Genomic DNA, 23,711 nt, shown 5'->3' with positions numbered 1-23,711 from the left:
CTGGATCCTCGCGAAGAACCAGAAGAATAACACGGTGATCTGCAAAGATGAACGTCATTGCGATCACCTTCACACACCTGGAGAAGATCGTTACAGTCTGAATGATATGGCATCAGGCTGATGACATCTGAATGTATTTAATGGAGCTGTTGTCCTGGCAACAGTACGAATGTGTAACTCAGTTAGTTGGATCACCCAAATATAGAGTAGAAAATATGTGAAACATTCTCCTTTTTATGAACACCAAAGGTTCTGTCTCTTGTTATTTGCTGTTTATTTTTTAACTTATTTATATAGATATATAATAAGCAGAGAAAGCAGCATAGCAGCCAGACATAGGAGACTTATTTCAGACAACATACTAGTGTGATGTTTTCATGATGTTTTGGACATGTCAGGATCCCTGTGTGTGTTTTTCCTTTGTTTCCACTGGTCTCCTTTTTTCTCATATTTCTGTCATTGCCTGTGTTTGTTTCCATGTGCTCTGGATTTGGTTGTGGTCTGTGTCTGGTGGGTGTGGTCTCTCCTCTTCCCTCCTCCAGGCTCCTCCCCCTCCACTCCCCCGGCGGGCTGGCACAGCTGCACTCCACCGATCACCTCCTGACAGGAATAAAACGTAGACTGTATATGAAATCTATAGTCAAAGACATGTCAAAATCAATTCCACTTTAAAACCCTGAATCTTTATTTAAAATATGCACACAGAACAATTGTCCTACAGAACTATACGGAACAGTACAATCACTTTTTGTAATAACACAGTTAAAATGTCAAATGGTTTCTGCAAGCAAACAAAGTCCCTACACTGTCTTCTTCAGAGAGGAAGAGGAGGAGGAGAAAAGAGGAAGAGGAGAGAAGAGAGAAAGAGGAGAGGAACAGGAGACGAAGAGGAGAGAAGACAGGAAGAGGAGAAAAGAGAGGAAGAGGAGAGGAAGAGAGGAAGAGGAGGAAAAGAGGAAGTGGAGGCGGATGAGGAGAGAAGAGGAGAGAGGAAGAGGAGATCAGAGAAGAGGAAGAGGCCGAGAAAGAGGAATAAGAGAAAAAGGAAGAGGACATGAGAGAAGAGGAAGAGAGAGAAGATGAGAGAAGCCTGAAATATTCAGAATAAGAAACTAAAGGAGTCACAGAGGCAAGAAGTAGAAGAGCACACCTGTGACTGTGTGAGAGACATCGAGTGTGGTGCACCACTGGTGTGTTGTTGTATTGTTGTGTAATTGTGTAGTTGTGTAGTCGTGTAGTCGTGTAGTTGTGTAGTTGTGTAGGAGGTGAAGCTGCAGATAAACAGGGTTCCACACACAGAACGGTTCTCCTCTGACCGGTCCAGCTGCTGCAGTCCAGAACATCTGGAGAGATGCTCTGCGATCAGCTGGAAGACAGCAGGAGTGGAACCAGAACCACACATGACCCGGTCTGCAGGCGGTCCGCCTCAGAACACAACAGAGAAATATACAGAACACATCACACAGAACAACAACCGGGCCGGACGGTTCTGCAACTCCTGAAAGGAAACTGTAGAAACCCATCAGAACTTTATGTTACACTGTACAAACTGGTAAAGATACTGTCTCTGTCTCTCACTGTCTCTGTCCCCTCAATGTCCCTCAATGTGTCTGTCCCTCTCTGTCCCCTCAATGTCTCTGTGTCTCACTGTCTCTGTCCCCTCACTGCTCAGGTGTCCATTACTGTCTCTGTCCATCACTGTCTCTGTCCATCACTGTTCAGGTGTCCATCATAAAAGGACAAGGCTGCTATTTTTAATGTGTTATCATGAACTAATCTCATTGGACGGAACTTACTAACAATCACTGAGTCCAATCAGACTCCTCAGTCCTCTGCTGCCTCGAATACTCACAAAAGCAGAAAGTGTGGATTCATCTGCCACTAAAAATAGTCCCTACAGATGCTGTCTGAACCTTTTCCACGTTTTAAAGATTTTCTTCCACAGAGCAGGACGTCAGAGCGTTCTCTAAAGAGGGGTTTATAGAGACAGAGAGAAGAGCAGCCTTAACGTTTACCTCAGGTCACACAGCGTGGGAGACGGGGAGGGGGTCATTCAATACTACAGTCAATAAAAAACAAACACGTAGAAATTAAACTTAAAACACAGAACAACTAAAGCCAACCCAAAAAACACCAGAAGAAAAGGGAGTGGTGTGTGTGTGTGTGTGTGTGTGTGTGTGTGTGTGTGTGTGTGTGTGTGTGTGTAGGGAGGAGAGAGGAGCTGCTTCAGGACCACAGAGGACGGATGAACTCTACAGGTCTGCACACATCAGCAGCTGTTTGTCCTCCGAGAGTTGGTACGTCCTGCTGTCTGTCCCTCAGACATAATCATCAAACACTGTCTCTCTGGACAGAAGCAGGAAAAATGAAATCTGCTCTGGATCGGAAACACACGGTACCACAGAGCTGAGAAGAGGAGGAGGAGGAGACGTCCATCAGGGGGTCCTGCAGGTCTGTAGAGTCTCTCAGAGGAACAGGTGACTAAGAACAAACACCTCCACCCGCCGCTACGTCACAGCTAGCACTATCAGTGAACTACTCAGGAATAAATAAAGTCCTTTAGAATAAATAGGAGGAGGTGGGCAGGTCTGCTCGGTGCTGGGGGACCGGGTCCAGACAGGAGGAGGTGGGTCCGAAACCGCAGGTCCTTGAGCCCAGCTTCATGGGGCCGGCTCTGACATCATCACATCTCCAGGAAGCAGCTGTCCAATCACTTTCCGCGCATCATCCATTCAAGTGTCTACAGAGTCTAAAAGTATGTCGGCGGATCATCAGCTGTCCATGCTGCAACATTCTAAAACAGGAAACAAGAAACACACAGGTCAGCATCCTCAGCATCCTCAACATCATCAGCATCCTCAACATCCTCAACATCATCAGCATCCTCAACATCATCAGCATCCTCAACATCATCAGCATCCTCAACATCCTCAACATCATCAGCATCCTCAGCATCCTCAACATCATCAACATCATCAGCATCCTCAACATCATCATCAGCATCCTCAACATCATCAACATCCTCAACATCATCAACATCCTCAACATCATCAGCATCCTCAACATCCTCAGCATTCTCAACATCCTCAACATCATCAGCATTCTCAACATCCTCAACATCCTCAACATCATCAGCATTCTCAACATCATCAACATCCTCAACATCATCAGCATCCTCAACATCATCAGCATCCTCAACATCATCAGCATCCTCAACATCATCAGCATCCTCAACATCCTCAACATCATCAGCATCCTCAGCATCCTCAACATCCTCATCATCAGCATCCTCAACATCATCAGCATCCTCAACATCCTCAGCATTCTCAACATCATCAACATCCTCAACATCATCATCATTCTCAACATCATCAACATCCTCAACATCATCAGCATCCTCAACATCATCAGCATCCTCAACATCCTCAACATCATCAGCATCCTCAACATCATCAACATCATCAGCATCCTCAACATCCTCAACATCATCAGCATCCTCAACATCATCAACATCCTCAACATCATCAACATCCTCAACATCATCAGCATCCTCAACATCCTCAACATCATCAACATCCTCAACATCATCAGCATCCTCAACATCCTCAGCATTCTCAACATCCTCAACATCCTCAACATCATCAGCATTCTCAACATCATCAACATCCTCAACATCATCAGCATCCTCAACATCCTCAGCATTCTCAACATCCTCAACATCCTCAACATCATCAGCATTCTCAACATCATTAACATCCTCAACATCCTCAGCATTCTCAACATCCTCAACATCCTCAACATCATCAGCATCCTCAACATCATCAACATCCTCAACATCATCAACATCCTCAACATCATCAGCATCCTCAACATCCTCAACATCATCAACATCCTCAACATCATCAGCATCCTCAACATCCTCAGCATTCTCAACATCCTCAACATCATCAGCATTCTCAACATCATCAACATCCTCAACATCATCATCATTCTCAACATCATCAACATCCTCAACATCATCAGCATCCTCAACATCCTCAACATCATCAGCATCCTCAACATCCTCAACATCATCAGCATCCTCAGCATCCTCAACATCATCAACATCATCAGCATCTCAACATCCTCAACATCATCAGCATCCTCAACATCATCAACATCCTCAACATCATCAGCATCCTCAACATCCTCAGCATTCTCAACATCCTCAACATCCTCAACATCATCAACATCCTCAACATCATCAACATCCTCAACATCATCAGCATTCTCAACATCATCAACATCCTCAACATCATCAGCATCCTCAACATCATCAGCATTCTCAACATCAACATCCTCAACATCATCAGCATTCTCAACATCATCAACATCCTCAACATCATCAGCATCCTCAACATCCTCAGCATTCTCAACATCCTCAACATCATCAGCATCCTCAGCATTCTCAACATCCTCAACATCATCAGCATCCTCAACATCATCAGCATCCTCAACATCCTCAACATCATCAGCATCCTCAACATCATCAACATCCTCAACATCATCAGCATCCTCAACATCCTCAGCATTCTCAACATCCTCAACATCATCAGCATTCTCAACATCCTCAACATCCTCAACATCATCAACATCCTCAACATCATCAGCATTCTCAACATCATCAACATCCTCAACATCATCAGCATCCTCAACATCATCAGCATTCTCAACATCAACATCCTCAACATCATCAGCATTCTCAACATCATCAACATCCTCAACATCATCAGCATCCTCAACATCCTCAACATCCTCAGCATTCTCAACATCCTCAACATCCTCAACATCATCAGCATCCTCAGCATTCTCAACATCCTCAACATCATCAGCATCCTCAACATCCTCAACATCATCAGCATCCTCAACATCCTCAACATCATCAACATCCTCAACATCATCAGCATCCTCAACATCCTCAGCATTCTCAACATCCTCAACATCATCAGCATTCTCAACATCATCAACATCCTCAACATCATCAGCATTCTCAACATCATCAACATCCTCAACATCATCAGCATCCTCAACATCATCAGCATCCTCAACATCCTCAACATCATCATCATCCTCAGCATCCTCAACATCCTCAGCATCCTCAACATCATCAGCATCCTCAACATCCTCAACATCATCAGCATCCTCAACATCCTCAACATCATCAGCATCCTCAACATCCTCAGCAGTCTCAACATCCTCAACATCATCAGCATTCTCAACATCCTCAACATCCTCAGCATTCTCAACATCATCAACATCCTCAACATCATCAGCATCCTCAACATCCTCAACATCCTCAGCATTCTCAACATCCTCAACATCATCAGCATCCTCAACATCATCAGCATCCTCAACATCCTCAGCATTCTCAACATCCTCAACATCATCAGCATCCTCAACATCCTCAACATCGTCAGCATCCTCAACATCCTCAACATTATCAGCATCCTCAACATCATCAGCATCCTCAACATCCTCAACATCATCAGCATCCTCAACATGTCAGAGCCGGCCCCCGTCCTCAACATCCTCAGCATTCTCAACATCCTCAACATCCTCAACAGCCTCAACATCCTCAGCATTCTCAACATCCTCAACATCCTCAACATCATCAGCATCCTCAACATCATCAGCATCCTCAGCATCCTCAACATCATCAGCATCCTCAACATCATCAACATCCTCAACATGTCAGAGCCGGCCCCCGTCCTCAACATCCTCAGCATTCTCAACATCATCAACATCAACATCATCAACATCCTCAACATCATCAGCATCCTCAACATCCTCAACATCCTCAGCATTCTCAACATCCTCAACATCCTCAACATCATCAACATCCTCAACATCATCAGCATCCTCAACATCCTCAGCATTCTCAACATCCTCAACATCATCAGCATTCTCAACATCCTCAACATCATCAGCATTCTCAACATCATCAGCATCCTCAACATCCTCAGCATTCTCAACATCCTCAACATCATCAGCATCCTCAACATCCTCAACATCATCAGCATCCTCAACATCATCAGCATCCTCAGCATCCTCAACATCATCAACATCCTCAACATCCTCAACATCATCAGCATCCTCAACATCATCAGCATCCTCAAAATCCTCAACATCATCAGCATCCTCAACATCATCAGCATCCTCAACATGTCAGAGCCGGCCCCCGTCCTCAACATCCTCGGCATTCTCAACATCCTCAACAGCCTCAACATCCTCAGCATTCTCAACATCCTCAACATCATCAGCATTCTCAACATCCTCAACAGCCTCAACATCCTCAGCATTCTCAACATCCTCAACATCATCAGCATTCTCAACATCCTCAACATCCTCAACAGCCTCAACATCCTCAGCATTCTCAACATCCTCAACATCCTCAACATCATCAGCATTCTCAACATCCTCAACATCCTCAACATCATCAGCATCCTCAACATCATCAGCATCCTCAACATCATCAGCATCCTCAACATCCTCAACATCATCAGCATCCTCAACATCATCAGCATCCTCAACATGTCAGAGCCGGCCCCCGTCCTCAACATCCTCAGCATTCTCAACATCCTCAACATCCTCAACAGCCTCAACATCCTCAGCATTCTCAACATCCTCAACATCCTCAACATCATCAGCATTCTCAACATCCTCAACATCCTCAACATCATCAGCATCCTCAGCATCCTCAACATCATCAGCATCCTCAACATCATCAACATGTCAGAGCCGGCCCCCGTCCTCAACATCCTCAGCATTCTCAACATCATCAACATCCTCAACATCATCAGCATCCTCAACATCCTCAGCATTCTCAACATCCTCAACATCATCAGCATCCTCAACATCATCAGCATCCTCAACATCCTCAACATCCTCAACATCATCAGCATCCTCAACATCATCAGCATCCTCAGCATCCTCAACATCATCAGCATCCTCAACATCATCAACATCCTCAACATGTCAGAGCCGGCCCCCGTCCTCAACATCCTCAGCATTCTCAACATCATCAACATCATCAACATCCTCAACATCATCAGCATCCTCAACATCCTCAACATGCTCAGCATTCTCAACATCCTCAACATCCTCAACATCATCAACATCCTCAACATCATCAGCATCCTCAACATCCTCAGCATTCTCAACATCCTCAACATCATCAGCATTCTCAACATCCTCAACATCCTCAACATCATCAGCATTCTCAACATCATCAGCATCCTCAACATCCTCAACATCCTCAGCATTCTCAACATCCTCAACATCATCAGCATCCTCAACATCCTCAACATCATCAGCATCCTCAACATCATCAGCATCCTCAGCATCCTCAACATCATCAACATCCTCAACATCATCAGCATCCTCAACATCATCAGCATCCTCAAAATCCTCAACATCATCAGCATCCTCAACATCATCAGCATCCTCAACATCATCAGCATCCTCAACATCCTCAACATCATCAGCATCCTCAACATCATCAGCATCCTCAACATGTCAGAGCCGGCCCCCGTCCTCAACATCCTCAGCATTCTCAACATCCTCAACATCCTCAACAGCCTCAACATCCTCAGCATTCTCAACATCCTCAACATCCTCAACATCATCAGCATTCTCAACATCCTCAACATCCTCAACATCATCAGCATCCTCAGCATCCTCAACATCATCAGCATCCTCAACATCATCAACATGTCAGAGCCGGCCCCCGTCCTCAACATCCTCAGCATTCTCAACATCATCAACATCCTCAACATCATCAGCATCCTCAACATCCTCAGCATTCTCAACATCCTCAACATCATCAGCATCCTCAACATCATCAGCATCCTCAACATCCTCAGCATTCTCAACATCCTCAACATCATCAGCATCCTCAACATCCTCAACATCATCAGCATCCTCAACATCATCAGCATCCTCAACATGTCAGAGCTGGCCCCCGTCCTCAACATCCTCAGCATTCTCAACATCCTCAACATCCTCAACAGCCTCAACATCCTCAACATCCTCAACATCATCAGCATTCTCAACATCCTCAACATCCTCAACATCATCAGCATCCTCAACATCATCAGCATCCTCAGCATCCTCAACATCATCAGCATCCTCAACATCATCAACATCCTCAACATGTCAGAGCCGGCCCCCGTCCTCAACATCCTCAGCATTCTCAACATCCTCAACATCCTCAACAGCCTCAACATCCTCAGCATTCTCAACATCCTCAACATCCTCAACATCATCAGCATTCTCAACATCCTCAACATCCTCAACATCATCAGCATCCTCAACATCATCAACATCCTCAACATCCTCAACATCATCAGCATCCTCAACATCATCAACATCCTCAACATCATCAGCATCCTCAACATCCTCAGCATTCTCAACATCCTCAACATCATCAGCATCCTCAACATCCTCAACATCATCAGCATCCTCAGCATCCTCAACATCCTCAACAGCCTAAGCATCCTCAACATCCTCAACATCCTCAGCATCATCAACATCATCAGCATCTTCAACATCCTCAGCATCCTCAGCATCCTCAACATGCTCAACATGCTCAAACTCTTCTGGAGTCTGAACTCTGTTTTTTACTGAAACCTGTTTCTAATATTCTGCACCTGTGTGACATGAACTGCAGCTGGATGACAGGTTTTTTTGTTGTTGGAGCAATCACATGTAATGCTCTCTGCTCTAGCCTCACACACTGGCACAACCCTCCAAACACTCTCCCATCATACGACGTCTCCATACCATTGAGCCCCTCTGCGTCCTGCACGTCCAGGAAGGGGGCAGGCCCCCAGATGCGGACGGTGCCGTCATCGGAGGCGCTGGCGAGCAGTCCGGGCAGGACGGGGTTCCAGCTCACACAGTTGACGGTGCGGGTGTGACCAGTGAGCTCTGCGATGGGCAGCTCGCTGCGCCGGTGCCAGATGTAAACTTTGTGGTCTGACAGGAGACAGAGACTGGATCAGCTGGAGGAGACTTAAAGGGACAGTCCACCGCTGGACAGCACTGCTGCTGCTGGGTTATAACCTTCAGGTGAACTTCATGTTTACATCTCCAGTTCCCCACAACCCCCTCCTCTGCACAGAGTTACCTTCAGAGAAGCTCCACCTTCAGTCTGAGGCTCCACAGGAGCTCTACAGGAGGCTCTACAGGAGGCTCTACAGGAGGCTCTACAGGAGCTCTGCAGGAGCTCTACAGGAGGCTCTACAGGGGCTCTACAGGAGGCTCTATAGGAGGCTCCACAGGAGCTCTACAGGAGGCTCTACAGGAGCCTCTACAGGAGCTCTACAGGGGCTCTACAGGAGGCTCTGCAGGAGCTCTACAGGAGTTTCTACAGGGGCTCTACAGGAAGCTCTACAGGAGGCTCTATAGGAGGCTCTACATGAGGCTCTATAGGAGCTCTGCAGGAGCAGATGACCCGATGCCATCACAGAGGTGCTGTTTTCAATGAGCTCCGCCTCCAGCTGTCTTACCTTCACTGCCGCTGGCGATGAAGTCCTCGTTGTGTCCTCCGAAGCAGGAGTGGATGGTATAGAAGCCCTGGGTCACCCCCTGGTACTTCCTCACCAGAACCCGGTCCTGCAGATCCCACAGGTGGACTCCCTGCAAACACAAAACACGCCTGAACTCACCGCGCTGAGGACGGAGGGATGGACCTCTGTGGTTGGACAGCTGAGGGGGAGGAGCTGCTCACCTGAGTGGCCACGTTGAGCAGAGCTAACCGTCCGTTTTTGGAGACGGTGAAGGACATGATGGGATGGTCCTCCTGCACGCTGCAACGACAGAAGAGGCTGCTTCAGCACAGAGGACGGTCACATGGTGAAGTTGCCTGTGAGACGAGCAGGGGGAGCACATCCACTCTGCCTGTGTGTGATGTGACCCATTGTTTGAAGAACACAGCGGTGAGGGTCCCGGTCAAAACGATGCAAGTCTGACCAGTGAGGTCAATATTACACAATGATCAAATCTAAAACAAAACCTTTCATTGGGACCATCAAATCTGTTCCATGTTGAGGAAACTTTGGGTAAAAAAATTTGAAATCCTTCCAACATCACACCAACACCGGCTGCACCCTGTGGTCCCGACAGGACAAAGACTCAGACACGTTTTAACGAGGCCTGAAATGAAGCTGTTGGAACGATGACTGAAGTTTCTAATCCTTCCAACACAACTGAACTTTAGACTCTTTATTCAGTACATTCAAATGAAACGGAAGTCACAAGATCAAATTCAGATCCGGTTCTGTTCAGACAGTGGAAGAAGCAGAACTCTCCCGACTTACATGTTCCTGTCCGTCAGATCCTCAAAGTTGTACCCTCGGATGCGTTGGTGGGTGTCAGAGGCGAGGACGGTCCGGCCGTCACTCAGACACCACAGGCACTGCACCCGGACCCCCTCCCACGAGTCCAGCAGGTTTCCATCTAGATCCTGGGAGGAAGGAGGAAGCAGACTACGTTCAGGATCAGGATCAGCATCAGCATCACCACACTGCTGCAGATATACAGGAGACAACTGGTTTTAACGTCATCACTCTCCAGCAGGAATAAAGCATTTTTTTCAGCGATGTGTTAAAGTAGCAACAGATTCGTCCAACAGTCAGCTGTCAGTCTCATACGTCCAGACTCATATCACACGTTGAACCCGACACACAGAAGATCTCACAGTTCAGATCAGAGTCACACATTCAGGATGTGACCACATCTGGAGTCACAGTCTGTCCTGCTGTCAGAAATTCGATGGAGGTGACCTTTGACCTGTTGGATATAAGCCATCATCCCGTCATCCTTTTTCATCTTAAATTCTTGAGCTATGGCTGCTAATGTGTTTAAAGTCATGGTGACCTTTGACCTTTGGTGAGCAGTGTGTGAGCAGTGTGTGTGCAGTGTGTGTGCAGTGCAGGATACTCACACACTGATAGAACTGGCCTCTCTGGCCACCAGTGACGAAGCGCTTGCCGTCTGGGTTCCAGGCCACGCTGGTCAGACTGTCCTCATGAGACTGACTCATCTTGGTCCGTAACTCTCCGGTCTATCAGAGGAGAGACAGGCCTGACTGAACGGATCCGACACCTCCTGTAAGAACAGCCTCTGACCCCGGTACCACTGTCCCTCTGTCCCACTGTCCCCCGATAACCCTGTCCCCTGCTACCACTGTCCCTCTGTACCACTGTCTCCCGGTACCACTGTCCCCAGGTACCACTGTCCCCCGGTTGGTCTTCTCTCACAGCTCAGCTGCAGTTTCATATGAAGGATGGAGCAGCAGCAACATGGCTGCTCATCAACGTTTAGGTTTTATTTTGAAAGCTCACTTCCTGTTCAGAGGTGGTGTGTACAGTGTTATCACCTGGGAACCAAATGACAGACTACTCTGGAGATACAAGTTCATTTAACGGTCACAGATTTAAAGGTTCGCTTCACATTTTTACAGTCTATTTTGTAATATTAATACTTTTATTATTATTATTATTATTATTATTATTAACGCTGGTAAACCTGCATGTAATCTGAGGTAGCTGTGATCGCTGTAATGTTCAAATGATGAAATATTACTTTTAGGACACCTGTGTTACCGTCCGTCCACTGCAGCTCAACAAGGAGACACCAGTCTGGACTACAAACTGTGAAGTCCAGTGGACGGGACTCAGACTACGGCTTGGAGTTAGTTTCATGTCAAGACAGAGACGTTTGTCCTTCGTCTCTGACGGATCCGTCCACAGCCAGAGGAAACGGTGAATGTTCCTGAGGCTGAGTGTGTGTCCGGCTGTGCACCACACACTCGGTATCTCCTGTCCATCATGATGCACCGAAATCACTATAATCATGAACTCAGAGGTCACACAGATCTACAGTCCTCACCCAGTTCTTCACTTTGTCTGCAGGGGACAGAGAGACACTGAGGACGAGCCCCAGCCTGCAGGACGGAGCTAAAGGCTTTAAAAGGATTTTAGGACCTTTAAATCAGGTCATTTAAAGCAACAGTGTCTCAGGACAAACAGTCTGTATACTGACAAACTGCTGCTGATGTCCCTGATCAAACACTGTCTCTGTCCTGCAGGGACTCGGAGTGTCTCACAGACAGACACAATCACAGCTGACTGATGTGGGGTCAGTGACTGCTGCTTGTTTCATTTTCTGACTGTGGTTTGAATCCAGACAGAGAGGTGCATGCTGGGACATGTAGTACCTGCACGTTCCACAGCCACAGCTCGGAGCAGTCGTCGGGACCGCAGGCGATCAGGTAGCAGTCGTCTGGACTCCACGCCAGGTAGGACACGCCATAGGCATGTCCCTCCAGAGTCTTCATCAGCTTCAGCTGCTGGGTCTCCTGAGTGGACACACACCGTCACTGACACCGTCACCGTCACCGACACACAACGACACACACACCGTCACCGACACACACACACACACACACACACACCGTCACCCACACACAACGACAAACCATCACTGACACACAACGACACACACTGTCACCGACACACAACACACACCGACACGCAACACACACACCATCACCGACACACAACGACAGACACACGTCACCGATACCAACACACACCGTCACCGACACACCGTCACTGACACACAACGACACACACGACAAACCATCACTGACACACAACGACACACCATCACTGACACACAACGACACACACCGTCACCGACACACAACATCACTGACACACACACCGACACACACCGTCACACAACGACAGACACGCGTCACCAACACCAACACACACCATCACCAACACACACACACTGTCACTGACACACACCGTCACTGACACACAACGACAAACCATCACTGACACACGACACACACTGTCACCGACACTGACACACACCGTCACTGACACGCACGACAAACCATCACTGACACACAACGACACACACCGTCACCGACACACAACGACACACACACCATCACCGACACACATACCGTCACGACACACACATCACTGACACACAACGACACACACACCGTCACCGACACACAACCCGTCACTGACACACAACGACACACACACCGTCACCGACACACAACCCGTCACTGACACACAACGACACACGACACACACACATCACGACACACACTGTCACCGACACTGACACACACCGTCACTGACACACACGACAAACCATCACTGACACACAACGACACACACCATCACCGACACACAACGACACACACACCGTCACCAACACACACCGTCACTGACACACAACAACACACACACCGTCACCGACACACACACACACCGTCACATGACACACACACCATCACCGACACACTGTCACTGACACACACGACAAACCATCACTGACACACAACGACACACACCGTCACTGACACACAACGACACACACCATCACCGACGCACACTGTCATGACACACAACGACACACACACCGTCACCAACAGACACCATCACTGACACACAACAACACACACACCGTCACCGACACACACACACCGTCACTGACACAATGACAAACCATCGCTGACACACACGACACATACACAATCACGACACACATTGTCATTGACACACAACGACAGACACACGTCACCAACACCAACACACACAGTCACTGACACACAAACCGTCACACACACCGTCACCGACACACCGTCACACAACGACAAACCATCACTGACACACAACGACACACACCGTCACCGACACACACACACACACACACACACACACACACCGTCACTGACACACGACACCATCACTGACACACAATGACACACACTGTCACCGACACACACGTCACTGACACAACGCACACCATCACTGACACACGCCGTCACGACACACAATGACACACACACACACACACAGTCACCGACACACACCGTCACTGACACACGACACACACACCGTCACCGACACACACCGTCACACGACACACACAGTCACTGACACCAACGACACACACACACTGTCACACAATGACACACACACCGTCACACAACGACACACACCATCACCGACACACACTGTCATGACACACAACGACACACACACCGTCACCAACAGACACCGTCACTGACACACAACAACACACACACCGTCACCGACACACACACACCGTCACTGACACAACGACAAACCATCACTGACACACACGACACACACACCATCACGACACACATTGTCATTGACACACAACGACACACACACCGTCACACAACGACACACATAGTCACTGACACACAACGACACACACACCGTCACACAATGACACACACACCGTCATACAATGACACACACCGTCACACAACGACACACAACAACACACATACCGTCACTAACACACACTGTCACACAACGACACACACACGTCACACGACACATACGTCACACAACGACACACACACCGCCACACATCAACACACATACCGTCACCAACACACAACGACACACACTGTCACACAACGACACACACACGTCACACGACACATACGTCACACAACGACACACACACACTGTCACTGATACACAACAACACACACCGTCACTGACACACACACCGACACACACACCGCCACACATCAACACACATACCGTCACCAACACACAACGACACACACTGTCACTGACACACACACCGTCACACAATGACACACACACCGCCACACATCAACACACATACCGTCACCAACACACAACGACAAACACACACACTGTCACACAACGACACACACACGTCACACGACACACACTGTCACTGATACACAACAACACACACCGTCACTGACACACACACCGACACACACATCGCCACACATCAACACACATACCGTCACCAACACACACTGTCACTGACACACACCGTCACACAATGACACACACACCATCACCAACACACACACACACTGACACTGACACCGATACACACACCGACACACTGCTGGTCTAAGGACGAGTCTCTGATTACCGTGTCCACCTGCCACACGATCACCGTGGTGTCTTTGGAACCGGTTGCTAGTTTGGTTCCGTCGTTGGAGAACTTACAGAACCAGACTTCATTACAGTGTTCAGTGAGGATCTGCTGTGTGTAGCAGGGGAACTGTTTCCTGCAGGACACACAGACACACACACACACACACACGCACACGCACACACGCACACACACACACACACACACACGCATTAATTAACAGCTGTGATCTGATTCTGGTGGAAACACGTAAACATAAAGATGACTCGTTTTTTTACAGAGTTCACTAGACTGGATGAGACTCTGCGGGACACCCGACTACAACCGGATCAGGTGGAGGTGTGATGCTGTGCTGCATGTGTGCATCCTCACCGGCTGCAGGCGTGGTCCAGCAGCAGAGACACCGAGTCCAAACCGCTGTCCAGCTTGGTGTTGTGGTAGAGACAGCGTTCCCTCTGCAGCTCCACCGCCTGCTTCAGCAGGGTCTGCAGGCGGCGAGGAGGCAGCATCACCGAGGGGGGCAGGTACGCTGCACACACACAGACACACACAGAGACACATAGAGAGACACACACAGAGAGACACACAGAGACACACACACACACACACACACACACACACACACACACACACACACACAGACACAGAGACAGAGACACACAAACACAGAGACACACAGACACAGAGACACAGAGAGACACACAGACACACACACAGAGAGTATTAGTTCAGAGCACATATTGATGAAGCCACAAACAGCTGCTGCTCTTTGATTGACACCTGGACTCTACATGGGAAGATGATGTCAATCATGTTGGTGTTCATGGAGGTTTTAATACAACATCAAGATTTCATCATGTTCAGACTGAAATGAAGCTGAACCTGTTCTGCAGTAGTGAACATCTCTTTTCTGAAAATGTTCTGCTTCGTGTTACTGTCTCTACTAACGAGGACTGGTTCTGATACAGCCAATCAGATCTCACATCAAACAGACAGCTGCAGGGTTTTCTAGATGATGTATATGAGGTATAATTATGTACAGTAATGTGATGTACATTGATGTAATGATGTACAGTGACGATGTAATGATATACATTGATAATGTAATGATGTACATTGATGATGTAATGATGTACATTGATGATGTAATGTAATGATGTACACTGATGATGTAATGATGTACAGTGATGATGTAATGATGTACACTGATGATGTAATAATGTACATTGATGATGCAATGATGTACGTTGATGATGTAATGATGTACAGTGATGATAAAATGATGTACAGTGATGATGTACGTTGATGATTCTAATCATGTACAGAGATGATGTAATGATGTACAACAGGGGTGGCCAACCAGTCAGAGACTAAGAGCCACATTTTTTACTGTGTTACCGCAAAGAGCCACATCATACACATGGGCACACATGAACATCACCCCATCCCTTCCTCACACACACACACACAGACCTCTGCTCAGCCAGATTTATTGTAAATGTCACACACCAACATGATAATGACAGAAATTGACTCCTACAGTACTAAGACCACAGGCCAGTCATTTTCAACAATGAACATTGTGTGCACTGTCTCACACACACAAACTCTCAGTTCAACCAAGTCCACAAACAAAAATATAATAATTTACAATAGCGTTTTTCTTTTACTATGCATGTTGCTTAGTGGGACTTCTGGCATTCCTTGCCTTGAACAATCCTCTTCAAATCTGGCTTGTATTCCGTTGTTGCCACTCAAAGCAATTCTTTCACATGGGTGTCAGTCAGAACAGATCGATGCTTTGATTTCACGTGTTTCAGGGTAGAAAACACAGACTCGTTCACAGATCCGATCATGGCTGGCGCTCCATCCGTGGCTATTGCAGTTAGTTTCGGTGTGGGCAGATTTGCTTTCGCAAATGCAGCCATCATTGTTTCTTTCACATCTATGCCACGGGTTCTGTCTTTTAATGGCACAATATCAAGGCATTTTTTAACGAACTCCCCTTCATTGTATGGCTTTTTAGCCCGTGCAATGTTCCAAGCCAGTTGATACGATGCAAGCGTTACGGTCTCTGAGTGCTTTGTAAATTTTTGGAAAAACTGTATCTGCTTTTCTGCCTGACTTTTCAAAGTGACCAACTTGTGCTTGCGAAGTTCAGTCCCTTTTGGAAATTCCTGGTCGATGTTAGCATGGAGTGAGCTGTAGTGGCGCTGAAGATTTGAAGCTTTGAAATGCGCTAATGACGCCTGACATATAAGGCAGAATGGCTTGCCATTACATTCAACAAAAAAATATAAACTCTCCCATTCTGTTAAAAACGTCCTGTGTTCATCTTCATATTTTCGTTTTGCTGTGCATTTTTTCCCTGCCATTTTGAGAGCGAACTGGACACAAATTGTTTACTCAAATGATCTTGCCCCTACTGGGAAACTTTGCGGTATTTTCATCTCACGCACATGTGCATTTGACGAAAATACTGTATTGAACTCAAGCGAAGCGAACACGCACATTAAAAAAAACACAAACACTACCTCCAAGAGACTTACAACTGAATGTACTATTCTGTATATCCCAATTTTTTGGAGGGGTACTCCTGTCCTACCTCTCTGTCTAAAGTATTTGCAAAATCAATAAAAAGATTTTAAAAGAAAAAAAAAAAAAACACAAACTTCGATATGAACGTAAGAGCCGCGGGTTGGCCAGGCCTAATGTACAGTGATGTACAGTGGGTACGGAAAGTATTCAGACCCCTTTAAATTTTTCACTCTTTGTTTCATTGCAGCCATTTGCTAAAATCAAAAAAGCTCATTTTATTTCTCATTAATGTACACTCAGCACCCCATGTTGACAGAAAAAAAACAGAAATGTAGAAATTTGTGCAAATTTATTAAATAAGAAAAACTGAAATATCACATGGTCATAAGTATTCAGACCCTTTGCTCAGTATTGAGTAGAAGCACCCTTTTGAGCTAGTACAGCCATGAGTCTTCTTGGGAATGATGCAACAAGCTTTTCACACCTGGATTTGGGGATCCTCTGCCATTCTTCCTTGCAGATCCTCTCCAGTTCCGTCAGGTTGGATGGTGAACGTTGGCGGACAGCCATTTTCAGGTCTCTCCAGAGATGCTCAATTGGGTTTAGGTCAGGGCTCTGGCTGGGCCAGTCAAGAATGGTCACAGAGTTGTTCCGAAGCCACTCCTTTGTTATTTTAGCTGTGTGCTTAGGGTCATTGTCTTGTTGGAAGGTGAACCTTCGACCCAGTCTGAGGTCCAGAGCACTCTGGAAGAGGTTTTCTTCCAGGATATCTCTGGACTTGGCCGCATTCATCTTTCCTTCAATTGCAACCAGTCGTCCTGTCCCTGCAGCTGAAAAACACCCCCATAGCATGATGCTGCCACCACGTTTCACTGTTGGGATTGTATTGGGCAGGTGATGAGCAGTGCCTGGTTTTCTCCACACATACTGCTTAGAATTAACGCCAAAAAGTTCAATCTTGGTCTCATCAGACCAGAGAATCTTATTTCTCATAGTCTGGGAGTCCTTCATGTGTTTTTTGGCAAACTCTATGCGGGCTTTCATATGTCTTGCACTGAGGAGAGGCTTCCGTCGGGCCACTCTGCCATAAAGCCCCGACTGGTGGAGGGCTGCAGTGATAGTTGACTTTGTGGAACTTTCTCCCATCTCCCTACTGCATCTCTGGAGCTCAGCCACAGTGATCTTTGGGTTCTTCTTTACCTCTCTCACCAAGGCTCTTCTCCCACGATTGCTCAGTTTGGCTGGACGGCCAGGTCTAGGAAGAGTTCTGGTCGTCCCAAACTTCTTCCATTTAAGGATTATGGAGGCCACTGTGCTCTTAAGAACCTTGAGTGCTGCAGAAATTATTTTGTAACCTTGGCCAGATCTGTGCCTTGCCACAATTCTGTCTCAGCTCCTTGGACAGTTCCTTCGACCTCATGATTCTCATTTGCTCTGACATGCACTGTGAGCTGTGAGGTCTTATATAGACAGGTGTGTGCCTTTCCTAATCAAGTCCAATCAGTTTAATTAAACACAGCTGGACTCCAATGAAGGAGTAGAACCATCTCAAGGAGGATCAGAAGAAATGGACAGCATGTGAGGACTCCCAGACTATGAGAAATAAGATTCTCTGGTCTGATGAGACCAAGATTGAACTTTTTGGCGTTAATTCTAAGCGGTATGTGTGGAGAAAACCAGGCACTGCTCATCACCTGCCCAATACAATCCTAACAGTGAAATATGGTGGTGGCAGCATCATGCTATGGGGGTGTTTTTCAGCTGCAGGGACAGGACGACTGGTTGCAATTGAAGGAAAGATGAATGCGGCCAAGTCCAGAGATATCCTGGAAGAAAACCTCTTCCAGAGTGCTCTGGACCTCAGACTGGACCGAAGGTTCACCTTCCAACAAGACAATGACCCTAAGCACACAGCTAAAATAACAAAAGTGTGGCTTCGATACAACTCTGTGACCATTCTTGACTGGCCCAGCCAGAGCCCTGACCTAAACCCAATTGAGCATCTCTGGAGAGACCTGAAAATGGCTGTCCACCAACGTTCACCATCCAACCTGACGGAACTGGAGAGGATCTGCAAGGAAGAATGGCAGAGGATCCCCAAATCCAGGTGTGAAAAGCTTGTTGCATCATTCCCAAGAAGACTCATGGCTGTACTAGCTCAAAAGGGTGCTTCTACTCAATACTGAGCAAAGGGTCTGAATACTTATGACCATGTGATATTTCAGTTTTTCTTTTTTAATAAATTTGCACAAATTTCTACATTTGTTTTTTTCTGTCAAGATGGGGTGCTGAGTGTACATTAATGAGAAATAAAATGAACTTTTTTGATTTTAGCAAATGGCTGCAATGAAACAAAGAGTGAAAAATGTAAAGGGGTCTGAATACTTTCCGTACCCACTGTACAGTGAGGATGTAATGATGTACAGTGATGATATATAGTGATGATGTAATGATGTACAGTGATGATAAACAGTAAACATCTGACTACAGTTTGTTGTTTATCACCAGGTGTAAATATAATTGGAGTGTTTTGGACCTGTAGAAGGTGACTGTGATGAAACAGGACATCAGAGTGGACTACAGAGATAACATGACTGGATCCTGCTGCTGTCAGCTGGTGCACTGTTCACTGGGTGGTGTGTGAGTGTGTTCACTGGGTGAGTGTGAATTTACTGTGTGGTGTGTGAGTGTATTTACTGTGAGTGAGTGCTGTGTGAGTGTGAGTGTATTTGCTGTGTGAGTGTATGCTGTGTGAGTGTGTGAGTCACACTCACTCTGGAGCTTGTCCAGCAGCTTTGTTCGAGATGCCGTTCCTTTCCCTTCCCACTCAGCTTTGGCTCGCAGGTCCTCTGCATGGCTGCACATCAGGTACCTTCAGATGCAGGAGCACATTCTCAGTCCGTCACACACTCAGGTACACAGAACCTCCACAGGTTTGTCACAGGTACAGAGAACCTCCACAGGTGTGTCACAGGTCAGTCTGAATAATAAAGACTCATCCTTCATGAAAACAGCTGCTGCTTCTCCTTCTCTGTGGATGTTCGTGGTCCCGGAGAGGAGACGTCTTCATACTGTTTCCGGTGACTGATCAAACTGAAGCTCAGTCACATATTTCACACACTTCCCTTCCTGTGGTCAAATGGACACTGCGGTCCTGATGCTGCAGGACTCATCAGAGTGGTGAACTGCGAAGCAAGTTCAACATATCCAGGCTTTCTGTGTCTGAGCTGCTCAACAAAGCGGAAACTCTCCGTCAGAGATAATCGGTACTACGACTACTACGACTCTGAGTGTGTTCAGGTGAAAGGGGAGGAGTTTGTCGTATCTGACCAATCACAAACATGGACAAGTGTACTGAAGTTTGCAGCATAAGTTACCATGGTGATCTAGCCATCTTAAAAGAGAGCCACCTTCATGATACTGACAGTCTCAACATACCTCACTAATAACCCACTGATCTCACTTCAGTCCTCTCTGATCTGCTGCACAAACATGCTGCACAAACATACTGCGCACAGATACACAGCAGAGACACAGGTGCCCTCTGTCTGCACAGCCTGGTACTACACTGTCAGGAACACTTAATATAAGAACCGGGACCCTCAGGCCCTCATTACTCTCATGAACTTCACAGAGTTTACAGACAGACTCAGTGCTCCTGTCAATCAAAGCCCACTGTGGCGCCGCCCCCCTCAGTGAGCTGACCCACACACTGCAGGTAGAGAGCTGGAGTGTCTGACTGACCCGCTCAGGATATGGATCCGCTCCGTGTTGTACTTGAGGGGAGTGAGCTCGGCTCTGAGGACCTGCAGGGCCTCCAGGACCTTCCCGTCCTCCAGATACTCCAGGTACTTCTGCTGCAGCAGCAGGAACTTCATCCGCTGGGGACAGGGAGGGTACCACAGGGACGGACAACAGGGAGAGGACAGGGAGGGGACAACAGGGAGAGGACAGGGAGGGGGCAACAGGGAGAGGACAGGGAGGACAGGGAGGTAACAACAGGGATGGACAACAGAAGGAGGACAGGGAGAGGACAGGGAGGACAGTTTGAATAAACTGTATGTACAGAAACTCACAGCTGGAAGTCTGGATGAACTCTATTCAACACTAACTGTACCATCACACTGATGCAGGAAGTGGGATGATTGACAGCCTAATTCTCATCATAAAACCAGTCCCCATAAACCCTCTCACTTCCTGTTTTACCTTTTTTTTTTTCAGTCAACCAGTATGTGGTTTGTTTTGATGATGAGGAGAGGATGAAGAGCTGCTAACTGAACATGAGGAGTTATGTTGTTGATGAAGCAGCTTTTATTTTGAAAGGCTCACTAACAGAGACTCTGTTGGAGAACTTTAATGTGGAGGAATCACAGGAAGTAAACACTGCAGACTGGTTGGATTAGAAATCATTATGGTGACTGACAGATGTCCTGCAGGGACATAAGACTAAAATAAGACACGGTCGGTGGTCTGAGGTTTGACCTCCACTCACCACGATGGCGCTGGGAGAATGCATCAAGGCCTTCAGCTCGTTCAGGTCACTCTCAGCCTGAGACAGAGACACAGGACACAAAGATGTCTCATTGAGGACAGACAGAAAAATACTTCCGTTTATCAAATCAAATGGGAGTTCTGTCCTCCGGGTCCACAGGCAGAGCTCTGTCTTCCGGGTCCAGGGGCAGAGCTCTGTCCTCCAGGTCCAGGGGCACAGCTCTGTCCTCTGGACCAGACACAGAACCCAGAGTTCTGTTGGAGCTGGTTGGACGTGCATGTCAGGATGTCCACCTTGTCCCACTCTCCCTCGACGACGTGGTTGCGGAACTTGGTGGCAGAGGGATGCTCCAGTCTGCAGCCGGACTCCTGCATCAGGAGGTCCACAGTCTGACTGTAAACAGGAACACAGCACAGGAAAGTGATGAACATGACATCATAAACCAGGACTGTATCGGGCCTCACTGAACCACACACACACTGACTGGACCTGGAACAGAACAGGTCCATCTGAGCTGGATGAGAAATAACATGTAGTGTGTGTGACAGTGTGTCTGACTGGGTGTGTGTCTGTGACAGTGTGTCACTGTGACATATCAGAACTAATGAGAGCAGGCCTCTGACACCAGAACTCACCAGAACTAACCTGAGCAGGATTTCTTAATGATTCGAGAAAATCTGATCATCTGACTGCAAAGATGATGTCTTTGTTCACCAGAGAGGAGAACCAGGTTTACACACACACACACACACACACACACACACACACACACACACACACACACATAACCACACACACACACACACACACACACACACAGTGTGTATGTCTGTCTGTGTGTATGTCCCTGTGCGGACCCGAAGACCAACTGTCCCCAGTTCCGGATGTCCCCGGACTTACTTGAGACCCAGGTCGTGCAAGTGCTGTCCGATGAGCCGGATCACGTCCTCCTCGGACTGGGACAGACGCTTCTTCTTCTTGCCGTCGGCCGCGCTGTTGTTGTTGGAGGCGGGCGGCGCGGACACTCCGTTGTTGTTGTTGTTGTTGCTCACCGCGGTTCCGTTGTTGGACACCGACAGTCCGTTAGAATGGGCTGTCCCGGTGGAGGACGGCTCGCCGTTCTGCGTCCCATTCTGGCAGGACAGGTCTGGATCCCGGTCCTGTCCTGCCCCGTTAGCCTGCATGTTAGCACGGTGTGTACCGGAGGACCGGGGGGATATGGACGGATGGCGGGATCACCGGGACACTGCGGGGGAAACAACAGCAGCGGAACAGCCTCTGACAGGCCCACTGACCCAGATGCAGCCCCGAACTGCCCTACTCCCCTGCGGCCGAGGCTCCGTGTTTGGCGACGCTGGCCGCGACGATACACGGTTTGGGTTTCGGAGGACGGCGGGACGGAGGCGGGAGTTACGTGGAGCAACGCATTCTAAGGAAGTGGCCGGTGTCGCGCGCTGTCGGAGCGGTACCGCCGCCGTCAAGTTGTTGGGTCGCGCTTGTTATTGTTGCTCTCAGACAGCTGCAGCTCTGTTATGGACATACGCAATGACGTCAGCGGAAATTCCTTCACGTCGTCTTGTGCTCGCTGCGTCACCGCCAGGGGCCGCTGTTTCCAGGCTGCAGTCCCTTAGATCAAAGTCCTCAACAA

The 23,711-nt window shown here is 47.6% G+C and overlaps 1 protein-coding gene across 3 annotated transcripts; it reads right to left on the bottom strand.

Annotated features, from left to right (window-relative positions):
- Positions 1-259: 259 nt before the first annotated feature.
- Positions 260-23,657, bottom strand: wdr26a (WD repeat domain 26a). 3 transcript variants are annotated; one of them, XR_011179364.1, is made up of 15 exons: positions 22,964-23,657; positions 22,357-22,456; positions 22,064-22,120; positions 21,316-21,452; positions 20,346-20,443; positions 15,406-15,562; positions 15,031-15,169; positions 12,260-12,400; positions 10,985-11,104; positions 10,359-10,504; positions 9,770-9,848; positions 9,549-9,678; positions 8,821-9,015; positions 1,151-2,794; positions 260-600 (listed from the first exon to the last, which is right to left on the bottom strand). XR_011179364.1 is itself a non-coding variant. In XM_069171951.1 (14 exons), exons 1-14 carry the CDS (start codon positions 23,245-23,247, stop codon positions 2,772-2,774), a joined length of 1,806 nt encoding a protein of 601 aa, XP_069028052.1. In that variant the 5' UTR covers positions 23,248-23,657; the 3' UTR covers positions 260-2,771. The 3 variants fall into 3 exon arrangements, 1 of the variants encoding a protein (XP_069028052.1); XR_011179365.1 differs by having other exon boundaries at positions 1,317-2,794; XM_069171951.1 differs by having other exon boundaries at positions 260-2,794.
- Positions 23,658-23,711: the final 54 nt, after the last annotated feature.

This window comes from Embiotoca jacksoni, unplaced genomic scaffold (assembly GCF_022577435.1).
Source record: "Embiotoca jacksoni isolate LCO1_2020_lvr unplaced genomic scaffold, fEmbJac1.0.p SCAF_50, whole genome shotgun sequence".
In the NCBI taxonomy this organism is placed as follows: domain Eukaryota; kingdom Metazoa; phylum Chordata; class Actinopteri; family Embiotocidae; genus Embiotoca; species Embiotoca jacksoni.
The sequence above is the reverse complement of the archived record's forward strand: the minus strand, read 5'-3'. Positions and strand labels throughout refer to the sequence as shown.